General features: G+C 35.5%; 1 protein-coding gene across 1 annotated transcript in view; it reads right to left on the reverse strand.

The window, feature by feature from the left end:
* The window catches only part of shisa9a (shisa family member 9a), a 77,329-nt gene that overhangs the window by 3,825 nt on the left and 48,698 nt on the right, over positions 1-24,806 (reverse strand). Inside the window, 1 exon segment of the mRNA NM_001013509.1 lies at positions 11,571-11,696. Within this exon segment, the coding sequence (NP_001013527.1) occupies positions 11,571-11,696 (126 nt within the window).

A 24,806-nucleotide genomic window follows, 5' to 3' on the forward strand; every position in this document is an offset into this window, starting at 1 on the left:
TGTGTTTGATTTTCTTTTATATGTACAAGATTGTGCCGTCGAACTGTTGTATAAACGCAATATCACACTCTTAGCAGTGTGCTTTGGCTGTATATCAGCACTAGTGGGGTGCTAAGGCAACGCACGCCTTCCACTAGTGCTGATATACAGTTATAGCACACTACTACTCGTGTGATAGTGCTCATATATATATATATATATATATATATATATATATATATATATATATATATATATATATATATATATATATATATCATGATTATTTGTTTTATTCTTTTGTATTTAAATAAAACCATACAAAACTTTACATTTGTGAATTTATTCAACTTAAATATTAAGTCATAATGTGAATAATAAAAGTTTTTAACAATTATTTTTAAGTTGTAGTTTACCGTTTAAGGCAACAATTTACTTACCACTGGTTTTATTGAACAAACTGATTGGTAAAAGCACATTATATGTCACCAAGGAGAATTCTATTGATTCAGTCGAAGTTCATTGTTTTGTCTTGAGTGGGATGAATCATACCCAATGAGATCAATAACATTCATGTAGAAAATTGATTCCATTTCAAGCTAGCGTCACAATATTCACTGATAATAATCATCCAGACAAAGCTACTCAATACAGTTGCACATTACAATAGTAAGGTCAGCCTCCCATTAACCTTTTCCTACAGAAACAAATATCAGCTGACTGACTGAGTTCAGCACACAAGCAGTTAAGCCTCTGAATCTGTGGCCATTTTGGTTTTCCTCTGGGAGATCTGTCCTTTTACCAGGTGATTCATGTTTATAAGGGAATCATTACTCTTGAAGTACCGGGCATCCTAGTGTGACTTCCTCAGTCTGCTTTTGACGGTCGACTGGTTTGACGACCTTGAAGATAAACTTTTCACGCTTAAGATGAGTTTGGTCTGTGGTGAGATGATAAATCTTATTTATCGCTCGTCTGCCCCTGTGGGAGAAGACGAAGACGTCGCACGGTGGACATTTTTTTTCCCTCCGTATCATATACACGGATCATCACTACAGACGGGTGAATCAATTACAGTGCTCAACAGTGCACATCCTCAAGAGCCATAATCAAGATGAATTGTGGTTTTGTAACTTGTGGCCCCAGACAGAGTTCAAATATCTACCATCTCCCAAACTCCAAGCACGGAGTTGGAGTCAGGGTTTTGGTAGGAGGATATTCTGGTACAAGCCTTTATTAGAAGCTCTACTTCTCAATGTCGGGTGGAAATCCAATTCTCTGACCTTAGAGAGAGAAGTATTGATTTGCAGAATTGGGACTTATCGGCTCGAACAAATCTGCACCTTTGGGAATTCTCATGGAGGAGGCAATTAAATAACTGTGACGCCAGAGGGTCAGTTTTTCTCTGCTCGATGATATCACACTGTATTTCATCTATGGTGAGGGGGAATTAAAGCATTTACTGTTTTGGTAGAGAAAGGAAGGGAGCTTAAGGTGATTTCACAGACGGACATGCATCAGCGAGTCTCTTTAGGTGTAATGTCATGGTGATAGAGAAAACCTCAGGCGAGAACAATGGATTTCAATCGCTAACATTGTTTAAGCTGAGTACTAATAATTGCATACATTTATACACACATTAGATTTACTCACAAAAAGCTTTCCACCTAAATCATTAAACCTGTGCTTGTTATTAAAGGTGCAGTAGGTGTTTTATTGTCTTAAAAAACATTTTTTGTTATGCTGGTTGAAAGTCTCTTCACATCCCAACAGTAATGAATAAAGTAAATGATTTTAATATATTTATATGTATTTTTATATTCTGGGTAAGACAAAAGACTAAAAAAAATGTTTATTCAATTAAAATTTGTATGGCCAACAATTCCCATAATTCTGATACGTAGCCCAAACTGTCTGTCGGCAAATGTACATCTGTGCACCTCTGTTCATGCAGATCCTGGAGAGTGACAGCAGTAAAAACAAATGCTGAACCAAAACTTTTAAAAATCCTGAATGAATATTGGAGTTACTTTTGCACACTGGATGCAAAACAGATTGATGACACATGGCTGAAGTATTTCTTTTAGGCAGGTAATGTCATGTTTTAAAACTTTTTTTCGTTGCTCAAAGCTGATGTAGATTTCATTGTGTTACGAATGAGTTATATGCACAGAAGTGTTGTTCACACACTCAAATCTTCCACATGTAAGTATAGCTTAGTAATAAACGTAATTCCTGCACCCCGCCCGCCAACCACAAAGCATACAGTACTCACTTTAAGTTTGTTAAGCCGCCTTTCTACTACACACAACATTTGGACACGACCATCTGAATATGCCCCCTTGTGGCAGTCGCACAGAATTTTCAGTGTTGTCGTACACCATGGGAGAGAAGCTGATTCTCATGGTGTACGAAATAAAGAAGAGCAAAAAAAAACCTTTATTCTCTGTGCGTTCACCTTGGTTGAATGAATTAACGAATACTAGAAACTAACAGACCGTTAAAATGTTTTGGAGAGAATGTGGAAACAGCATTAAAAACTGTTTTTTGTTCCTTAGTCATGAATAGAATTTTATATATATATATATATATATATATATATATATATATATATATATATATATATATATATATATAAATTAAAAAACAAAATAATAATAAAATTTTAATAAAAAAAATAAATAAATGAAAATTTTTTATTAAAAAAAATAAATAAATAAAAAACTACTATTTATCATCTCGCGCACACGGACCTGCTTGGACAACACTGGAATACAGCACATCCAGTCAGACGGTCGCATATGGTCTAGTTGAAGGAGTTCAAATATTTTAACGGATCCACAGCTCAAATTGTATCAGAATTTTCCGCATATGGAGATAAACGTAAGCTCCCGGACTTCTCTCCATTGGAAATTAATGACTTTCGTTCTGTCGCTTGTCGTATGCCGTGGAAAGGCGGCTTAAGACTGTTGCTACAGTACATTTCCATCCAGCTATGCACATTTTGGACATGTGCATCAAAAATATGTTGATGGAAATGCCATGTTGCGCATATATTTTAAAATTGGGCATATAAAACTTATGCACATAACTGAGTAGGATAAACTTTTTATTTGATAAGAAAAGATGCGCATAAATGACAATGCAAACACTTTTACTGAACAAATTCCAGTTGATTTTTCTGTGATTTTGTTATAAGAGATCATGTAATGATAAAATGTGTGTGAATGAACAAACCAACAGGCTGAGCACATTGTAAAACATCTGAAATGTTATTTTGGTCATTCTAAAACGCCTTATTGTTTCAGTATTAGAGTTATTATATTATTAATGACTTCCAGAACTGTCAAGAGCGTCTGTGCGCCACCACGTGTTTATTCTGCCGTGCCATCATTTTCTGAGGTGCAGGTCATTTATTAAATAAGGAAAAGATTCACGCAGCTTCTCCTACCGCAGAAAATTCTGTTTTTACTGTTAATATTTGGCGACAGTTAATCAGGAAGTGAGAATTTTGTTCTCTTTGACTCATTGGATTGGAAACACTGCTTTATTCACATGTTTTTATACGATATTCCCATTTTGTGCATAAAGTTAATTCACATTTTTGGATGAAAACTATCAAAGATACTTTTATTGCACATTATGACAAGTTTTGCTTGCAACACAACTGAAAATATGCTAGATATAATTGTTTTTTATTTGGAATTGTAGTATTTTAAAGTGATATAAAGTTTTCTAACTGGCCAATGATATGATCTGGATTTTCTACTGTCATCTTTATGGTGCACGATCATGATTTCAGGAGGAGTGGCTTTGGATGACAGGGGAGGGGCTGTGTTTTCAAAGCTATTATGCTAATGCTTAGCATTTTGGCAGATCACCTACTGCACCTTTAAATTTGTTCTTCTGTTATTAAATGGAGTCTTCTAATTGAGTGCCCATGTGCACAAGGTTAGAAATTTGCATAAAAATGCCAAAACCATATAAGTGTTTTCTTTAAAGTTACAGTCTTCCAAAAAAAAAAAAAGAAAGAAAAGAAAAGAAAAGAAAAGAAAATTATGGCAGTGAAACAAAAGACAAAGAACTTTAATGATAATGAGCATCAGGTTTTGCTGCCAGAGGTGGAGGCCAGAAAAAATGTGCATTTCAAAAAAGGTCATAAATCAATAATGACTTCTCTGGGAAACCTGAAGCAACTAAACAGTGCATTTCCACTGGCACATCGCAAGTGCAGCAGAGCGAGTGTTTTTCCAGTTTATTCATATGGAAGTTGAGCATAATGCACTGCATGAGCATTGATGCTAATCTTCCAGATCGATAAACTGCTATGCTTGTTAGAGCAAATATATGCACATACATGTATGTTTACTATATATATATATATATATAGTTTATATTATAAAATTATATAATTTTGCAGGTTATCAGCTAGTATTTGCAGTTTGTACTAATTGTTTAGAGAAATGCATTAACTGTTGTGCAGAAATGCACTGGTGTTGTGAGAAATGCACCAAAGCGACTGAGAAAAACTGTAATGACTTCTATAGTACTGAACAAGTAAAGTGTGAGTAAATAGTGATTACATTTTGTTCTTGTTGTACACTGGCTCTTTTAAGACCTGTGACTATGTGAAAATTTCAATATTTAAAATTTTGGTCACAAGAAAGTTTTGTAACTTTACAGTTTTTCTCAGTCGCTTTGGTGCATTTGGTGTGTTTTCATTATGACAGTTTACTCTCTACATTTTTTTCAATGCAAAAAAATTCTGATTTTGGTGACACGTCCTGAAAATGCTCAAGACAGCACTATATACTGTTTGCACAGTCATTTGAAAAGTACAGTAAAGTTGGATATCACTGCTTAGTTAGGTATCTGAGTACTAGACACTGAATATGTATGTTTCACATTTTAACTGCAGATGCTGTTTGCAATTCTAATTTATTCCCAGCATTGTGCAAAAGAATAAATACACCCTTATTTACAACAAACATAAACTCCCTTTGGGTAGAGCTGTGCACAACTGTAAACAATATTGCAGTACATTTTGGAACTGAACCTACAACATACAAGGTTTGGTTAGGTTTGTAAATCATTCATCAAATTGTTCAATTTTAAAGACTTTCTTAAGAAAATAAAGATTTAAATTTGTTTTATAAACTTTGCTTGACAGATTTTGACAACTAGTTTAACATTTTTGTATGTATTGACTCATGCAATGAAATGAGGACTATTAGTTTTATATGGAATGACTATTCAGCATTCACAAGTTTAGTTAACTTCGACTGACATGGCATAAGCGAATGATAATGTTATAAACAGCAGAGAGTTTTATGAAAGCAATTGATGCATGTCCAAAAGCATTTGCAATTAGTTGGCAAGAATGAGAATCTGCTACTATAATGTGCACAAATAACTAATTGTTTTGAGAATTGCATGACCTGTTGTGCAAATATAAATAGTGTTGTGAGAAATGCACTAAAGTGACTGAGAAAAACTGTAATAAAGATTTGATAATATACAGTGAAGATTATGCAGTGTTGATTATTCAATATACCTAATGCACCTAAATAGTGAATACCTAAATACTATAGTTCACTTTTATCTTTAAAACATTTTATTTTTCTATGCTTATAATTTATATCTTATATATTGTTTGAGATTTAAATCATCTGGTGAAATTGTATTCAAATCGCAATATATACCACAGAAATACAAATTCAAGAGTTCACACTTAGCTGATGTTTGATTATAAAGCTTGTTTGGCATGCTGTCCCGGAAGACAGCCCTGAGCTCATAAGATCCTTGAGCCCAGGGCTCCCTCATATTTGCAAAGTGAGAGGTCAGGTAGATCTCGAGAATTCCCCTGCTGTGGTAGGTAATGAACAGATAGTGATTGCTCTCAAGAGATGTCTATGGTGCCAATTTGGATTAGACAATTACCTTAAGTTTAATGTTATTGGATAGTTGGGGGATATCGAGGAACCCATGTGAGCAGGGGGAGAACGTGCAAACTTTGCACAGAAATGTCAGCTGTCTTGGTAAGGACTAGAACCAGTGGTGTTCTTGCTGTGAGGCAACAGTGCTAACCACTGGGCCACTATGCCACCCAACTAGGGAAGGAAGAGGAGTAGGGGTGGAAGGGGGGATTCTTCAAAACAAAGATGGCTGTTATATGGACCTTATAGTATTTATAGTGGCTGAGGAATCGCCGGTTTGTTAAATCATAAATTGAATAAGGCTGCAAGCAATCATAAGCCAGTGATCCTATCGAAATTAGTTTATAAATAAACTTTACATATCGCAATGTTCGATTTTTCCAATACCGCACAGCCCTAATTCAAGTATACAGATATTTGTTAAACTAATTTTCATGACGTTTACAAAACTTTTCAAGACCTGGAAAACGCCATGTCAAATTTCCATGACTTTTCCAGGTTTTCCATGACCGTATGAACTCTGCAAACAATTGTACAACTGTCAAAGTAAAAGTGCTACTATCTACCAACATTTTACAAAATATCTTTTGTGTTTAACAGAACAAACATACTCAGTATACAGGTTTCAAGCAACTGGTGCTCAAATTGAGCATCGGAATGGAAAAAAAAAGTTATTTACTGTAAGTAACTTTAAACATGGCATGTGTGTTGCTGGCAGATGGGCTAGTCAGAGTCTTTCAGAAAGATGGTTTAAGTTCAAGATAAAAAGGCAACAGTAACTCAAATAATTTGCTACAACCAAGGTGTGCAGAAGAGCATCTCTGAATGCACAACACATTCAACATCAGCAGCTGATCAGCAGAAGATCACACCAGTGACACTCCTGTAAGCTAAGAACTGCAAACTGACACAATTCAAACAGGCTCACCAAAACTAGACAACAGATAAGACAAGACTGGAAAAAGGTTGTTTATTCTAATGAGTCTTAACGTTTGCTGCAACATTGAGATAGTAGGGTCAAAATTTGTTGTAAACAACAAGAAATCATGACTTCCCCAGCCTTGTATTCACCGTTGAGGCTGCTGGTGGTGAATGTATATGGAAGGGATTTTCTTCGCACACTTCTGGCCCCTGAATCACAACTGCGCATTGATTAAACACCACAGCCTACTTACTAATCATGTCCATCCATTTATGACCATTTACCTCAAGTCAGATATTATACTCAAATCATCTTAAACTGTTTTTTTGAATATTGCCGTCCGTTCACTATACTCAAATCTCCATAGTCAGCAGATCTCAGTTCAACAGAGCAACTTCGGGATCTTGTTGAATAAAAGATTTGCTTCATGGATGTACAGTCAACTAATATGCTGTAAATAAATATGGACCAAAATCTCTGAGGATTTTTCAAGCATCTTGTTGAATAAGTGCCATGAAGAATTAAAGCAGTCCTGAGGAAAGCAGGAGATCCAACCTGGTGCTAGCAATGTATATTAATAAAGTGGCTGGTGATATATACTGCCTTTCCAAAATAAAAGAAAAAAGTCACCACCTGGAAAAAAGCAAATAGGTAAGAGGATAATTACTGCATAAATGAATAGTGCATGTTTCAACAGACAACAAGTTATTTAATCCTAAAGGTCGTCGCGCACAGAAGTTTCAAGTGTTTTTTATATTCGTATCTTAATAAGATGTCATGCACAGAAACCTTGTACACTGAGTTTAATGTGCATTAATTAAACCATTGCAAACAAATTGCAAAATAATTTGGAGTCAATTAAAGTGCTGCTTTTGTCCTCCAATCCATTGCAAAGAGAAATTCAAAGTTTTTTTTTTTTTTTTTTTTTGAGGAAATCTGGCGTTTTGATGCTTTGTTTGTGATACTGCAGCCACATAACACAAATTTCCATAAACAAATTAATCCTGAACAGAGACTGGCAGTACATCAAAGGTATGGACACACGCACAGTTGCCAAACAGTGGCATGGGAAAGAGGCAGCAATTGAAATCAGCATACAATACACTACAGCAGTGGTTCTCAACCATCTGCCATATTCTGACTTTATATTAAACATTTTGTTTGTCATTAAAGTGCTCAGGGCTGTCAATGACTGCATTTTGGATTTTGGCTTTTAAGGTGGTTCTGAATTGTCAAAACACCTATCAAAGTGCTTTCTATAGATGTACAAATCTAACACAATGCATTTTTTATGATAAGACAGCAGCTTCTAATAATAAAAGAAAAAAAATATATATATAAAAATAGTATATATATATATATATATATATATATATATATATATATATATATATATATATATATATATATATATATATATATAACACGTCAGAAGACAAATCCTGTGATTTAAAAGGGTAAAGGTATTGGCATACATCAAACAAAGAAAGCATGTAAGCAGATTCCTGAAACGATTAAAATTAGGTTAACTGTCCAACACATTTCTAAAAACTTGAAGGATAGTGGGCATCCATCAAGCCTTTTTTTCACACTGTACATGCAAGCAGAGCATAAGCAGTGCATTTTTGTCCATGCTAACAGGTTGTAGTTTTCGTACCACATGAAGAAGCAGTGCAGCAGCGTGGAGCCTATAGAACTGAAGCAGCAGTGTTGCGATCATTTGGTGCAGGGTCTTTTTTTGCCACGCTTATTACGCTCAATTAAAATGACAATGTATTGATAATGACCAATAACATATTGAATGACAGTAAAAAGTAGCAATTTTACCCAATAAATGCATTAATAATGTCCACTGATTTTATATATTCAATCAAATGAACTTAAACGACAAAAAAATGCATTTGAGCCTGAACTACAAAACCAAATTGTTACGACTGAAATATATTAATTTTTTTTATTATTGCGTATTGTACTCCTTTTTCTTTTGTCTGCCTCCTTGCTGTTTTTCTGCTGTCTTATAGGCTCCCACGCCAGCGTGATTCCCTGCTCTGATTGGCTGCTGGTCTACGAGGCCTGTATAAAAGGAAGCTTCCGGCAGGAATCGGAGAGCTCATTCTCGGCGTTCGGTGTTTGGAGTGGAGCTCCTGGGTTTCCCTCACCCCTTCGGCCGACGATCAACAATAATCAATTTTGTATTGATGACCATCCTATGCTTGAATATTTATTGAGAGTTTGAGCGTGTAGGGGTGACCTGCCTATTTATTTGATTAATTTTGACTCGTTTATGTTAGGGAGTAAGGTAAGATTCTTGTATTTTTATTTAAATAGTAATAGGTAATTTAGCGGATTTATTTTATAGATTATTTTGTTTGTTATTTTGGCCTGTGGTCACCCTGACGAAATGCTCATTTATATAAACCCTATTTTTCTATAATACACATCTTCATATATACTCTCAATTGAGTGTGTGAGTTTGGTTGTCGACCGAAGGGAATCTTTTGCTTTAAGTTTTGTTTAGTTTGGGAAATCCACTACCCCAACACATTTGTTTGTTCTTCGTTTATTATGCCCTTTTTGTTTCCCCTAGACTTGGGACATAATACAAATTTAAAACAATTTTTAGTAACAGTTTTGCTAAAGTTGCACACAAGATTGATCATGTATATATGCAGCCTGTGCAGTAATCAGACACAGGTGATGCACAAATGATTTACATGTAAACATTAATGCAAAGATGCAATTAGACATCCTGTTGTGCGTTTTGAACGTTTGACACTCATCTAAAAAAACGAAGTAGTAAAACAGACAGAACAGCAAACAGCTTACAGTGATGGAGATTGGTTCAAGGATGATGGCTGCTGGACATTTTTGCTTTACATGTACAGTATGGCTGGTATTACAATGTGCGTCAAATCGATAACTTATTTTGCTTAACTCTGACATATAGCAAATTTCCCTGACATTGACGAGTTTTACTGCAATCCATATTTTATGTGTATTACAGTAGGGGAAGCCCTAAGTGAGGTATATGATGTCAGATGCTCTAGGTAGTGTAATCTGAGAAAGAGAAAATAAGATTGTGGATAAAAATAAGAGTTATACAACCTTGTTTTAGATTAATCCCTACTGTTTTAGATCTGTTTTCAGATGTTGACAAGAGACAAAAATAAAGAAGATTTATTTTTTTATCATTTTGACATTGTGTCTGATTGCACACCTGACATAGTAGGCTACCTAATATGATAAAGAAAATATATAAGAAAATAATTCTCAGAATTCCCTGAATTTCCACAACAAAATCTATAACATGCTATATATATAAATGGATGGACGGACGGACGGACGGACGGACGGACGGACGGACGGACAGACAGACAGACAGACAGACAGACAGACAGATAGATAGATAGATAGATAGATAGATAGATAGATAGATAGATAGATAGATAGATAGATAGATAGATAGATAGATAGATAGATAGATAGATAGATAGATAGATAGATAGATAGATCTGCCATTGTAAAAGGCTTCATAGTTGAGGAAGAAATGTGTGTCTAGTAAAATCAAATCATTAAAAAACAACTTTGATTAATAGTGAAAGTACGATCATTTTCAAATGCACAATGCAAAGGGAACTAAAGGGATTGGTGCTAAACCATTGTGTAGCCTTAAGAAATCAGTGAGGCTGAACAGAAATAAAGGCGACAATTTTCAAAAGAGCAAAAAGATTGGACTCAGGAGCAATGGAAGAAGGTCATGTGGTCCTATGAGTTCAGAGTTACCCTGTCCCAGAGTGACGGACACATCAGGGTAAGAAAAGAGGAAAATAAAGTGATGCACCCATCAAGCCTGTGGAGCAAGTGCTGTGATCTGGGGATGTTGAGTTGGTCAGGTTTAAGTTCAGTTATGTTATTTGTCAAAGGAATGAGGTCAGCTGACTATTTGAATATAGCTAATGACAGGAATATTCCGAGATGACAATCATCCCTGTCAACCCTCCTGTTTTTCTTTAGGATTCTCCCATATTTTATCATGTATATCATCCCATTTTTTCAATATTTCTCCTATATTTTTTTCTCCCTATTTCTCTTTCAACTATATTTATTTACAATTAAACTGCTCTGAATGTACAGATTTAGGAGTTTGGGGTCTTTTAAACATGTTGTTTAAATATGTGGGTTTGAAGATGTGGCTGAGTAACATATTTTAGATTGCCAAAAATGTACACAGTGGCCTAGTAGATTTGAGAAGAAAAAAAAAACTGCAAGCAGGCATAGCCCCAGCCACGTATTTCATAATTCTCAAATATGTAGCCCTGGGCACGTATCTACAATGAGCCTGGGTTGGCAAAAAACCACTGAAATAATGCCATGGTGAATGCACGCTCTAATCAAAGCTAAAGGCAATCCAATGAAATATTAAAGTACATGATTTTTTTCAGTGTGTGTTCAGGCAGTGTATATCAGATCATTTTAAACTTTCAAGCATATCTATGTGAGCTACTGTAAATGAGGTGCATAGTCTCTCTTTCAATATAATCCAGATCCTGTGATAAAACTACTATTGAAGCCTCTTACTCCGAGAGCCATTAATCATTTGTAAAATATTCTTCTGTAAATGCTGTATTCAATAAGAGGAATAATTTATGACTTTTGCACAGCTTAAGATCCACATGGGACTATAACACTGACATGCTAAAAATGATCCTTTGGAGTGTACAGTTGATCCTTACCCACAGCCTTCAGAGAGGCGTATTTGTTGAGGTCTTTTGCCGATTGCTGTTGCTCATAGACATGGGACAGCTGGCTGAGGGCTGGATACGGGTGCGTTTGCATCATGTTGTTTATCTGGCCGGCTTCTGCAAAACAAAACCAAATATTGTTAAAGGGTTGCATCAGGATTTTGTCTTAATTTACAGCGTTTTCTTAGTCAGTCCTGATAATATGTCATACTTACTGCTGCATAATGTCAGCTGGTTTAACACTAATAACAAAAAAGAAACAGACCATATAGTGCCCAGCATAAACACACTTTGAGCAGTACTATTTTGATCAATTTCACGTTAGCATTTTAAAAATATTGTATTTTAGTGTACATTTTTTTCAGCTAATCAAACACTAACAAAATAAACTCCTAATTCGCTACATTTTAATAGTAAGATACATTTATACAACAGTTCTTAAATTATAACCAAGTGATATTCTGAAAAAAACCACAAACGCACAAACAGCCTTCTCACCCTTCTGTATTACTCCTCCCACATAGAGTGAACCAAATTAATAGACTTACTACAGTTTGCAAAATATTAAAAAAGAAAAAGTCAGCGTATTTCTACAGCTGATCAAATCATTATAAAACAGGTAAGTAAAATCCATGTGGAGGTCTTTCCTGATGCAACCAGTTTGTCTAGTTAGCTCATCGTGTACGTCGGTGGACTTTAGACGCAAAAAGGAGTTGACCATGATGACGATGACCAGGTTCGAATCCTGGGAAGAGCTGTTCCAGAAATCAGGTAATACAAAAACCAAAAAAATATAAAATAATAATAATAATAATAAAAATTGAATAACAGGATAAAAATGTGGTAAAATCTGAAAACGTGGTAAAAATCAGACAAGGGATTTTCTTTTTCTGGACGGCTTTCGTAAATCGTTGGTTGGGTTTAGGGAGATAAGTGGGTGGGCGGGTCAATCGATAAAATTGGTTAGGTTTAGGGAAGGAGAAAGGTGGGTTAGTCAATTGTTCAGTCGGCCATTCAATTATTAAGTCAGTCAGACAGACAGTCAGTCGACAGCAGCCTCTGTTGGGTCTACGTGAGAACAGAACCCGCGATTGAAAATTGAAATTTGAAAAAGCGCACACAGCGGCCTTTAGTAGAACCAAAACTGCAAAAATATATAATTCCCGGGACGTATTTTATGGTCTCCAGAAATGTCCATGGGACTACATATTTAAAATGAGCCTGGGTTGCATTCACACGAGGCTTCAGCGTCAACAATTGAGTGAGGGCGTGTTTGAAATTGGGTCTGACGCAGTTGTCATAGCAGCATCAACCAATGAAATTAGTCCACAATCTGCTACTGTCTGAGCTAGGGTATTTGCATAAAGCGATCTGATTGAGAAATCCACAATTTAGTTTGGCAACGCTTGACTTCACCCATTTAAAGTAAATGGGAAGTGCTGATGCTGATGCCAAGTGTAAATGGGGAGTTAGGCATGAGGCCACTATGCACGCCTCCCACCAGTGGCGATATAAAGTACAGCTATATCACAATGCTACTCGTGTGATATTGTTTAAATATATATATATATATATATATATATATATATATATATATATATATATATATATATATATATATATATATATATATATATATATATTTAATAAAAAAGTAACTAGTAACGATTTACTTGAGCCATCTTTTTATTAAATACTTTTACTCGATTAACTTTTAAGATTGTTACTTTGACTTTTACTTGAGTAAAAAATTATGCAATTACTTGTACTTTTGCTTGAATCTAGATTTTGCATACTCTACCTACCTCTGCTAATAAACAGCCAATGTCCTAATGATATGCAGGTAATAAGCCACTAGTTAATAGTGAGAATTGGTGCTAAAACTAAATCGTTACCAAAATAGATCTAAAATATCATTTTATATTTCCAGCGCTCATTTTTGTACCATAAAAAGTTATTTTGTTAGACTAGTGCAAGGTTTTTAGCTAATCTAATGTAAAATTAGATTTAACCAGATTTGCACAAATACGTCATTATATTCTGTAGCGTCCCATTGAATATTTGAATTCAAAAGCGAGATGACAAATGTGTCATAAAACTCATTTCCATCAGGCACTGTACATACAGTGCACGGAAGAAGAAATAGATCTGATAATGAGCTGTTTGATATGTGTGTGTGTGTATGGCATGTGTCACAACCAGGGCCGATCTGCCTCCTGTGATGTGACAGTCAACGAATAAGCGATGGTATGTATATACAAGCGGTTGCATTGATTTCCTCCCTTGACTTCCTCCGGTTCATAGAGATGAATTGTCAACAGTGAATGACGATCAAAGAGGTGTAACCTGCGTGGCAGAGCTGTCAGCGTCGAGCTCCTGTTGTGACTAATTAATCACTTAGCCCTGCAGCAGGGTTTCTGACACACGTCTGTACTAAGCGCCGCGCAGTGACTCACTCCACACCAGACATCACACACATTACCGCAAACACACTATAGACTACTGTACACTCATTAGTGCGCGGTATGCTTGTTTTCGCTTATGTTTTTGTCAAATAATAACAGATTTGACTTTTTTTTTAAGCACGTGGAAAATGCTATTTATTTGCCAGAAGTACATCACTATATTCAGTTATGTAATGTTTATAATGGGATGACTCAGGGAGTTGGATACTGAGCACTTTGAGTGAGCACTTATAATCTGAAAACAACAAAGTCTTGACTTGTGTACTCTTCTGTTTAAAGACTATTTTTAAATGAATCTTCGGTTTATCTGAGATCAGTGAATCACAAAATGTAGTAGTTTTCATAGAAATATTAAGCAACACAACAGTTTTTAGCACTGATAATAATACTTTTGTTTTTTGTCAATACTTTATTACTTTAGTAATTTTGTCAGCAAATTAGCATGTTATATGGTTTCTGAAATGTCTTTTTAAACTTTGATAATGTTTCACATAATCAAATTATTTATATTGCATTCTTGTTACAAAGGATAAATAAGTGTTGAGTTTTTATTGAGTTTTACATTTGTGACCATTGACCCCAAAAACCAATTATAATATTTCCACTATTGTATGATTTGCCGGGATAAAACTATATTTGGCTTAGATACAACTGTGTGAAACTCTAGAATCTATGACTTAAAAAATTAAATAAAAATAAGGAGGTCAACCTTTAAAGTAGCCAAGAAATCAAAACAAATCATATGATTTTATTAGCTCACATTGCTAGTTTTGTGGTGAACAATTCATCCGTGTCTCACATCATTAAGGAAAAACAATGTTTGCTCTCGTAATCTTTAATTGAAATCTGAAAACGACTCCTGTTTTTTTCTTTTTTTCCAGTTAAATTGTCAGATAACGTATATCTTAGGAAATGGGCGTGGCTAACATATTTAACCACGCTTTTCCAACTGTCAGTTTTGACAGCAAACAAAAATGGTGAGCAGGAGTCGGTTGTAATAACTTTCCCCAAATACTTTCCCCGATCTTTCTGAATGAAACGCCTACTTTACTACAAGCATTCAGCTCACAGTAGAAAAAACAAACCATGGCCACTGTTTTCTCATTTAAAATTCCGTTTATTCCTTTAAAAAATCAACAAATGATCAAAAAAGAAAACTTTTTATCAATGTGGTTTTTGCATCAAAGGCAAGTTATTTATTTTGGTTTCTGCACCGAAAAAAAGAAAGAAAAAAAAAGAAAAACACACACACACACACACACACACACACACACACACACACACACACACACACACACAAACACACACACACACACACACACACACACAGAAAGCATATTATTTGTATGTTATATGTATGTTCTCTTTTGAAAAAATGTTACGCCAAAATATTGGTGGAATTATGTTCCAACAGATACACAATGTTTTAACAGATACATTTTTGTAAAAACATATACTTAATAAAATATATAAAAGGATAATGATTATGCTAAACTGAATTTTATTGTAATCATAGAAATGGCTTAAACCTAGTGGTTTAAAGAATAATGGCTAAGTTTTAAAATATTCAATTAATGCACTCCAGACTCCGGTGCCTAAGCTGCAGCTCTGCACAAGAGTTTGACCAGAGGAGAGATAGTCGTGCTTAACTAAGCCTGGTCTCTCTCTCTTTCAAGGTTTTTTCCTTCACTTTGGTTAATTGGTGAAGTTTTGTTCCTCGCCACTGTCGACACTGACTTGCTTGGTTGGGACTTGTGGAGCTGCACATCATTGGATTTGCTCTACAGTGTTTGGAATTTCAGCAGTGAAATTTAAACCACACTGAACTGAAATAAACTGAACTTCAACACTGAAAACTAGAACTCCTACTGTATGTTAAGCTGCTTTGGAGATTTTTTTGCAAAGAGCTATAGAAACAAAGATTAATGGAATTGAATTAGTATTTTGGAGCTAAGATAACTCATCTAATGTCATAAAATGATTTGTGTGTGTGTGTGTGTGTGTATTAACTTTTACATTCAATTACATTTTAGTGGGTGTATTCTGTAAATCATGGTAAAATGTGTAATAAAGAGGAGATTGTCAACCAAAATGTGCTAGGCCACATCCTAATGTAGGGAAAAAATTGCTGCTTGAAATCTTCTTGACCCATTTATATGTACATTAATTTCATTATTATATACAGTATTTTGTCAGTTCTTTGTGAAATAAGATTTAACTAAATAATGTTTAAATTAGCATTTAATTAGCAGTTTTAAAATTTAAACTCTAAGCAGAAAAGGGCAAAGGTCAGCAAGAGATTAATAAGTGTGCTGAGCGTGTCTTTCCAGTGTGCCAGTAAGAAAGTAAGTGTCGAGATGATTTGGTGAGCCATAGCTTTATGTATCTGACTCCAACAGCAAGGTCAAAAAACAAGACAGATTCCAGCAACTAACAATAAGTGCATATACACGTATCTTTAAAAGAGACATAAACACCTCTTTCTTGCAAAACATTTGTTGGTTTTTGGGCCAAACCGTTCCTGCTAAACATACATGCTGTTCATTTTGTACACCACAGATTTTGCGGCCTACTCTTTTGAAAATTTGACAGAAGTAGCAGATAAGTGGGAGTGATCCCATGCTTGGTTCTATTCAATTTCCTGGGTATCTTAGTGTTTGTTTTGTTTTGTGTAAGATGCTGACTCATCTCCACTGGGAGAACTTCCTCCCAAGTGTTTGCTTGCAAATTGCCTTTACACCATCTTCTCCTTGTGCTATCGCTCTTGTCATGGCAACACAAGCACCCGTGCTCTGTTCACAACGCATGCAGCCAGACTTTTGTATGGTTTCCACCACCCACATGCTAAGCGAGCGCAGTGTTTGCAAAGGATGGACTTTCGGTGTTTGTTCTGGTGTTGTCAAATACCCCCATCTCTGCTAGCCTGAATGAGGAAACATTAACACACACATTCATTAGCAATTGTTATCTGCCACTGTGGAAAGAGATGGTTTTGCTGGGATCAAATCCAAGTTTGTAATTAGCGGACTGCAGTGTGATCTGCTCTGATGGACCGGATTTAAAAACAGCCATGTAAAACGGCCCCTCGCAGCCCACGGTGGATAATCCCTGTCACATGGATCTGATTCAGACCTGCAGGGGCGATTCTGGGATTTCAGTTTATAGGAGCTCAGTCATTGATATTATGAGCATGAGCTGATGTGGCTCGGAGGAAGATTTACGGGTGTATGTCTGAGAGGTTATGAGTTTAAATTTTGCTTAGCTGTTAATGCTAATCAGTCAGTGATTTGCAGAGGAAAGAATGGGTTTTAATGTAACCTTTCGTAACAATAGGTTACATACACATGTGTGACCTGTTTAACTCCTTCTTAATCCAAATACAGTGCGTGACCGTAGACCTCAAAACCAGTCATAAGTAACCATTTTTGGAAATTGAGATTTATACATGACCTAAAAGTTATATAATAAATACATTTTCTTTAAACGCAAATTTAAAAAAAATTAAAATCTGAAATCTGAGAATAGCTAGCAAACCGCTGAAATAATTCCTTCCCTAAACCCAACCCAATCATTACAATAGCTGATGTGAACATAGGCCCTTTATACATTTCTGGAGATTGTGTATTATGTAGCGACAGTCACGTACGGCTACATTTCATCTTTAAAATCAGCGATATGATGCCGTTTCTGTTCTCGCTTACCGGCTAACCGCTTACCTCCATATGGACGGCTTTTCTGTTGTAACCAGTTTGTCCAGTAGCTTGACATGTATGTCAGTGGACTTGAGACGCAGAGTGAAGTTGACCGGGACAACAGGGCTCGAGAACGGTTCCAGAAAGCAAGTAAAACAAAAGCCAAAAAAATAAAATAAACAATATAACAATTGAACATCAGGCTGCCATTAGGGCTTTTTTTCTGGATTGCTTTTGAAAACACTGCGGTTGGATTTATGGAAGGGGGTGGGCAGGTCAATTGGTGCTTTTTAAAAGACTTTTGGGTGGGTTTAGGGAAGGGGGAGGGTGAGGGTGAGGCCATTGGTTGGTCAGTCAGTCAGTCAGTCATGCAGTCAGTTGACAGTGGCCTCTGGAGATACGTGCAAACAGCAGGTACGAATGGCACTTGCAAGAGAAATTTGAGATCTCAAAAAAGTGGACACAGTGGCCTTTAGCGGAATCGCAAAACAGAACGCAAAAATTCATAGTTCCTGGGACTTATTTTGCTCTCTCCAGAAATGTATAGACCTTTTTCTTGGCTGCTGCATGAAGGGCACCATAGCGACCAGCGTTTTCCAGTAGAATGCTTATAATTTCCGTTTATATCATTTACAACTAGTAATTTACGCTCCGAAAATGGGTTTCAATAGCCTTTTGAGTGGATTACGGAGTGTTTTTGTAACACAACTTTGAAAGGTGTGTGTAAAAGCCATCATAATCTGTCAACTGTGGTTCAAGCGCAAGAGAAACAAAGTTCTCCTGGTTCACATGTCTGCCGTTAGAAAAACAGTGTGTGTGTGTGTGTGTATGTTTCCGGGCTGTCAGCTGTTAGCTCAGTGGCTCTTCAATACACACACGTGCGCGCGAGCAATATCACTGCATTATAGAGCTCACTAGATTACTGGCATTAAACTTAACAGGTATATAAGTCATGCAATTTGCAAAACTGACCAATAAAAGTCTGTTACCAATACTCTGCTGGGTGATTTGCATGTTGATTCTAATCGGGAGTCGTTTGTGTTTCATTTAGTGTGTTGTGTAGTATTTTCCACAGTTTGTGTTTTTCTGTCATTTCAATAGTTACTTTATTTTCACTGTCACAGTTTTTAAATCAGTGTGTACACAGTACAGTACACTAGGCTACGTGTGTGTGTCAAACATTTGATACAAATACAAATGTATGGCTAAAGCGAGTTTTACAATTGAGACCGTGTTGTGAAAATGACAATGAGTTCACTAATGCTCAAATAGCCTCAAATGACAGTGACCACATCTAAAGCCAATGTACATTCTATAGCGCCCTTAGAAGTGACCTAGGCAGAATAGTGTTGATGCGTTAATGTTAGTTGGTTAATATGGACTGCTCAGAGCTGCTCTGAGAGAGTTAGCTCAGTTCACGTTAAATGTGACAAAAAATCCAGTCCTATTGACCTTATTCTGCAATGTGGTAGTGCACTTGTTTTTTGCGTCAGCTTTAGAACTTCCAATTCAATGGAAGACCACAGAAAACGGTCAAACCACTTGTTCTACAAACAAGTGTGTTCATGACTATACACACAACGTAGAATAACACAATAATAAACCAGTTTGCAACATCAAGCAGCATAACAAGTTGTTTTTAATGTCTTGAAATCAATGGAGGTGAATGAAACCAGAAGTCTCTTGTCAAAAAATATTCCAATGGCTGCGCCTGTTTGTACATGAAGAATAAGGTCAGAGAGAAGTGATAGAGAAGCTAGTGTGTGTCTATGAAAGCTGTATGCTTCTATCAAATTTGAAGCAACTGCTTGATGTAGTAATGTAGGTTGGTTAATATGGACCCAAACCTTGTTGAAACAGTGCCATAATGAATTAGGCAAAAACGGACCAGTGTGGTACACTATTTACAAGGTGTACCGAATAAATGTTTAAAACGTCACAACTGTCTGAGGTTGTGTACACTGGATATGACAAAGTGATCATTGTAAATCATTTGTTCATTGTGTGAGTACACTACATTATAAGAATTAGCCAACAGTTTACTGTTAAAGGTTTGTTTGAATGATCTATCACACCCAGTATAGGCAAAATCACAGTTTATAATACACTTTACAGTCTTCACTTGTGTTGTGTGGTGCCAACCTGCTGTACACATGATGTAAAGTACAAAATAAACTTTGATATTTATGTGTACACTACACTAGAATGTATGTGAACAGTATATTTTGAGAAAACTAATTACATGGCAGCATCTGAAGGGTTTTTCTGAAGACCATGGGTTGTTTGTAAATGTATGAACTCAGCTAGTAGATCTGTAGTAAGTAATTGTAGCATTGTATAATATGTGTTATATATGTGTTATAGTTTATTCAATGCAGAACTAAATTTAAAAAATGTAATCCCTATTATTTTCCTAATATTAACAAGTTCACAATTACAAATGCTTGACGAATAAAGCACATTTGGCCTGCTGTCCAGGGACAGGGCTCTGAGCTCGGAAATGACACCCCAATTAGTGCTATTTCCTTTGTCGGGAAAGTGAAAGACTTTGGGGTCTGAGTGAAGTGTGTAGCCCGACTCCAGAACAGGTCCACCTAGGTAGATAGTGTCTAAAAGGTGAGGTGTTGGGGAGTTGGAAGGATGCTAAAGTTGTGAGATAATGAAGGTACCACGGGTTTGGTCTTACGCTGATTGTAAAATAGCATGATTGTCAATGAATGATGTATTAGAATCTGCTTCTCCAGAAATTTGTTTATGAAACTTCAAATCCGCTTTTTATCAGTGAAAATTCATCAGGTTATTATAACTGATGCTCTCATGGCTTATAATTGAGCTTCGTTTTCTACCTGATTTAATAAATGTATTAAAATGGCAAAAGTCAAGCACTTCTTGATATTAAAGAACAAATAAACAGTGGGAATTGGAAGCCTATTGATATTCTATGAAAATAACAAACAAATAAATATGCTTACAAAACAACAACAAAACCACTTTCCAATGATGGTTTGTTAGGATAGGACAATATTTGGAACAGATACAACTAATTAAATATGTGTAATCTCATTGTTCAAATAAATCAAAACACTATGAACATCCCCTTTGAAGTCGTTCAAATTAAGTTCTTAGCAATCCACATTACTAACCAAATATTTCAGAGGTCGACACAGAGGAATGAACCGCCAGCTATTCCAGCATATGTTTTATGCCGCAGATGCCCTGCCAGCCACAAGCGAGTATTGTGAAATACTCATAAACACTCATTCACACATACACAACAGCCAATTTAGTTTATTCAATTCACTTATTGCTCATGTCTTTGCACTGTGGGGGACACAATAACACCTGGACTGAAACCACGCAAACACTCGGAGAACATGCAAACTCAACACAGAAATGTCAACTGGCCCTCAACTGGATCTCAAAACTCGGGGCTTCTGGTAGTATTTAGAATAGCAAAGTCGAGTAAAGGAGGTCGAGCCGTCTCATTTATGGTTCCTAATCTCTGGAATGGCCTTCCTGATGATGTCTGAGGCTCAGACACACTCTTGCAGTTCAAAACTAGATTAAAGACTGGTATGGGTCACGCATAACAGTATGATGCATGAATATGCTTCACGCAAGTGAGCTGGCTTGACAACCACCTGTAGGACACACTCCACCTTAACACACCATTGTGTTAGAAAACTTTCATATGCTTTACATGTTTGTCTGTTTATATAACTGCTATTTTTGTTTATAACACTCCATTTTTTCATCTCGTATAAATAAACTATGAACAGCAGCTACATTCATTATTTTCTTTAATCTTCATCTCTTATTAACTCTTTTGCAGATTTTGACCACAGTTATATCCTGTGTAAGCAATGGGGACACATTTGAATACATTTATTGGTAACACTTTACTTCAAGGGGTGTTAAAAAGACACAATTTGTTAATTGATAAGCAACAATTGTAATCATGACATGACATCGTAAGGTTTGAGATGTCTTTACGACAACTTGACATAACCAAATATATCATCCTGTTTTTGTCGTGATCATGACAATTTGACCCTATCACGACAACGTAACTTGTCATGAATCTGTTATAGACAAGACTGTCACAAGGCCATTATACTTTTATAAGTCTTATTAATACTTCTCTTGACCTCAACTACAGTAGTACAAATTGAATTTGTTATTGAAATCTTATGAAATATCATTAAATAGTACGGACACTGTTTAAAATAGTTTGACAGCGTATTGATACTTTTAAAGAGCTTTTTTTTATTAACAAACTCAGTGAAAATGTGATTATTGTATTTATCTCAATACAGTTGTCAGAAGCACACATAAAGGTGTAATGTCAGTCTCATAAACACACTCTTCAAGTAAAGTGTTACTTATTTATTTTACTGACTTAATTAACTCATCCAGTACTTTAGGTGCCATTAGCAATGCTCATTCAACAGGCAGAAGTACAATAGAAGTATAAGCTGCTCTAAGAGAGCTTGCTAAGTTCAAGTTAAATGTGACAAAAAGATGCAGTCTTATCAACCTTACTTTACAATGTAGAAGTGTGCTCGCTTTTGCAATTGTTTTAAAACTTCCAAATCAGCTGCCTATGGAAGAAATTAAGAATAATAATCCACAGAAAACAGTCAAACTACTTGCTCTACAAACAAGTGTGTTCATGACACATACAAAGTAGAATGACATAATAATATAATATCAGTTTGGAACATCAAGCAGCATAACGAGCTGTTTTAACGTCTAGAAATCAATGGAAGTGTGTGAGACCAGAAATCTCTTGTCAAAAAAGATTCCAATAGCTGTGCCCGCTCGTACGTGAAGAATAAGGTCAATGAAACTGCTGCAGAGAAGCGATAGAGAAGCCTTTGCGTCTTTAAAGCTGTTTGCTTCTATCAGGATCCACTTTTGTGCTTTAAATGGTCTGGTCTGCAGAATGGCCGAGTGTTTACTCCTTTAAAAATGAGGTCAAAGTGCACTTGATAATAATGGTTTGTTTTTAGTGTTCAACATTTTGATTTCTCTAGGCTACTGCTTCTTTTGTAAAACTACAACTTTTCTATGTTTTTGAATGAAGACTCGGACACACTTTATTTTCATGTACAATTCGTGCTACTCAAAATAAATTAACAAATCATTAACAAAGACTTTTTGCTTAATAAACTACTAATTAACTGCTTAATAATAGTAAGTAATTAATAGTTAGTTTGTAGTTGGTTTTAGGTATGATTAGGGCGGTAAAATAATAATTTATAAGTAATGTTAATATTAATACTGTTAGTAATTAATAGTTGGTAATTATTAAATAGTTTGTAGTTGGGTTTAGGTATGATTAGAGATGTAAAATAATACTTTATGAGTAATATTAATGTTATTAATGTAAATACATTCTATATTTAAAATTATTACTTTGCAAGTTCTAATAAACAGCTAATATCTTATTATTAAGGAGGTAATAAGGCAGTAGTAAATGGTTTGAATTGTTAAACTACAGCGTTACGAAGACTCTAAAGCTCAACAAGGCTGTTTTTATTTAGATCTTATTATTATCAAGGTTGAAAACTTTATTGCTTATCTTTATTTTTTTGTGGAAATTGATGCATACGCTCACTGGCCACTTTATTAGGTACACCTTACTGGTACTGGTTTGAGCCCCTTTTTGCCTTTAGAACTGCCTTAATCCTTTGTGGCATAGATTCACCAAGGCACTGGAAATATTCTTCAGAGATTTTGGTCCATATTGACATGATAGCATCACACATTTGTCAGCTGCACATCCATGATGCTAATCTCCTCTACTACCACATCTCGAGGGTGCTCTATTGGATTAAGTCTGCTGACAGTGGAGGCCATTTGAGAAACTATTCTGTGATTACTTGCGCTTTATGACATGGCACATTATCCTGCTGGAAGTAGCTATCAGAAGATGGGTACACTGTGATCATAAAGGGATGGACCAGAGCAGCCTGTCTGGCACCAACAACCATGCCATGTTCAAAGTACCTTAAATCACCTTTCTTCCCCAAACGGATGCTTGGTTCAAACTACAGTAGATCTTCTTGATGCTGTCTAAATGCTTAATTGCATTGAGTTGCTGCCATGTGATTGGCTGGTTCGAAATTTGCGTTAATGAGCAGTTGGACAGGTGTACCTAATAAAATGGCCGGAGAGTGTATTATGTAATACTTTACAATATTAGACAATGTTAGATAATGTTTTTACTATCATGAACAAAAATACATCGATTAAAGTATTTACTCATCTTTCTTAACATTGGTAAATGGAAATAAAGTGCTGTTCAATGTTAACTCACAGTGCATTAACTGTTAACAAGCATGATTTAGTGTTTGTATAATGCATTAGTAAATAAATGCTATAGTGATGCTAAATGCTAAAGTGTTGTTTATTATTAGATAATGTTAGGAAATACATTGGCTAACATTATTGTGAAGTGTGACCATTTTACACCAGTATTCCTATATGATATTTCTAGAAAAATATTTGAACCTTTTGTGATATTCTATACATATTGTCACTTTTAATGAGTTTAATACCTCCAAGCTAATTAAAGGAAATATTTTTGTATAAATCACACTTGGTGAGTGGTTTTCCACATATAAATAAGCAAAACTGAAATTTTGTGCAACCAATCCTCATATTAATTTCATTTTTGAAGAATCATACTGTCAGAAAGCAAAGAACGCCATTTATTAAAGAAATTAATAGAATTGACCCTAGCCCTTTAGTTTAGGTCACAATTCACGCTGTTAACTACTGGCTTGTTACCTCTCTATTATTGAGTGATTAACTGTTCATTAGTAGTTATAAAGTTTATTCTTATTCTGCTTTCATAATCCTACCCAAAGCCTAAACCCGACTTCTACCTTACAAACTATTATTAAGCAGCCGTTAGTAGTTTATTAGTGTTAGTTTATTGTTTGTTAATACCGTTATTTGTGACCTAAACTAAAGTGTTACCAACATACTTTTTAAATAATATCTACACTACTCCACATAATCAGAAATAACTGCTACTCCTGATTAACATGATCAAATGGATG

Source organism: Danio rerio, chromosome 12 (genome assembly GCF_049306965.1).
Source record: "Danio rerio strain Tuebingen ecotype United States chromosome 12, GRCz12tu, whole genome shotgun sequence".
NCBI classification, from domain to species: domain Eukaryota; kingdom Metazoa; phylum Chordata; class Actinopteri; order Cypriniformes; family Danionidae; genus Danio; species Danio rerio.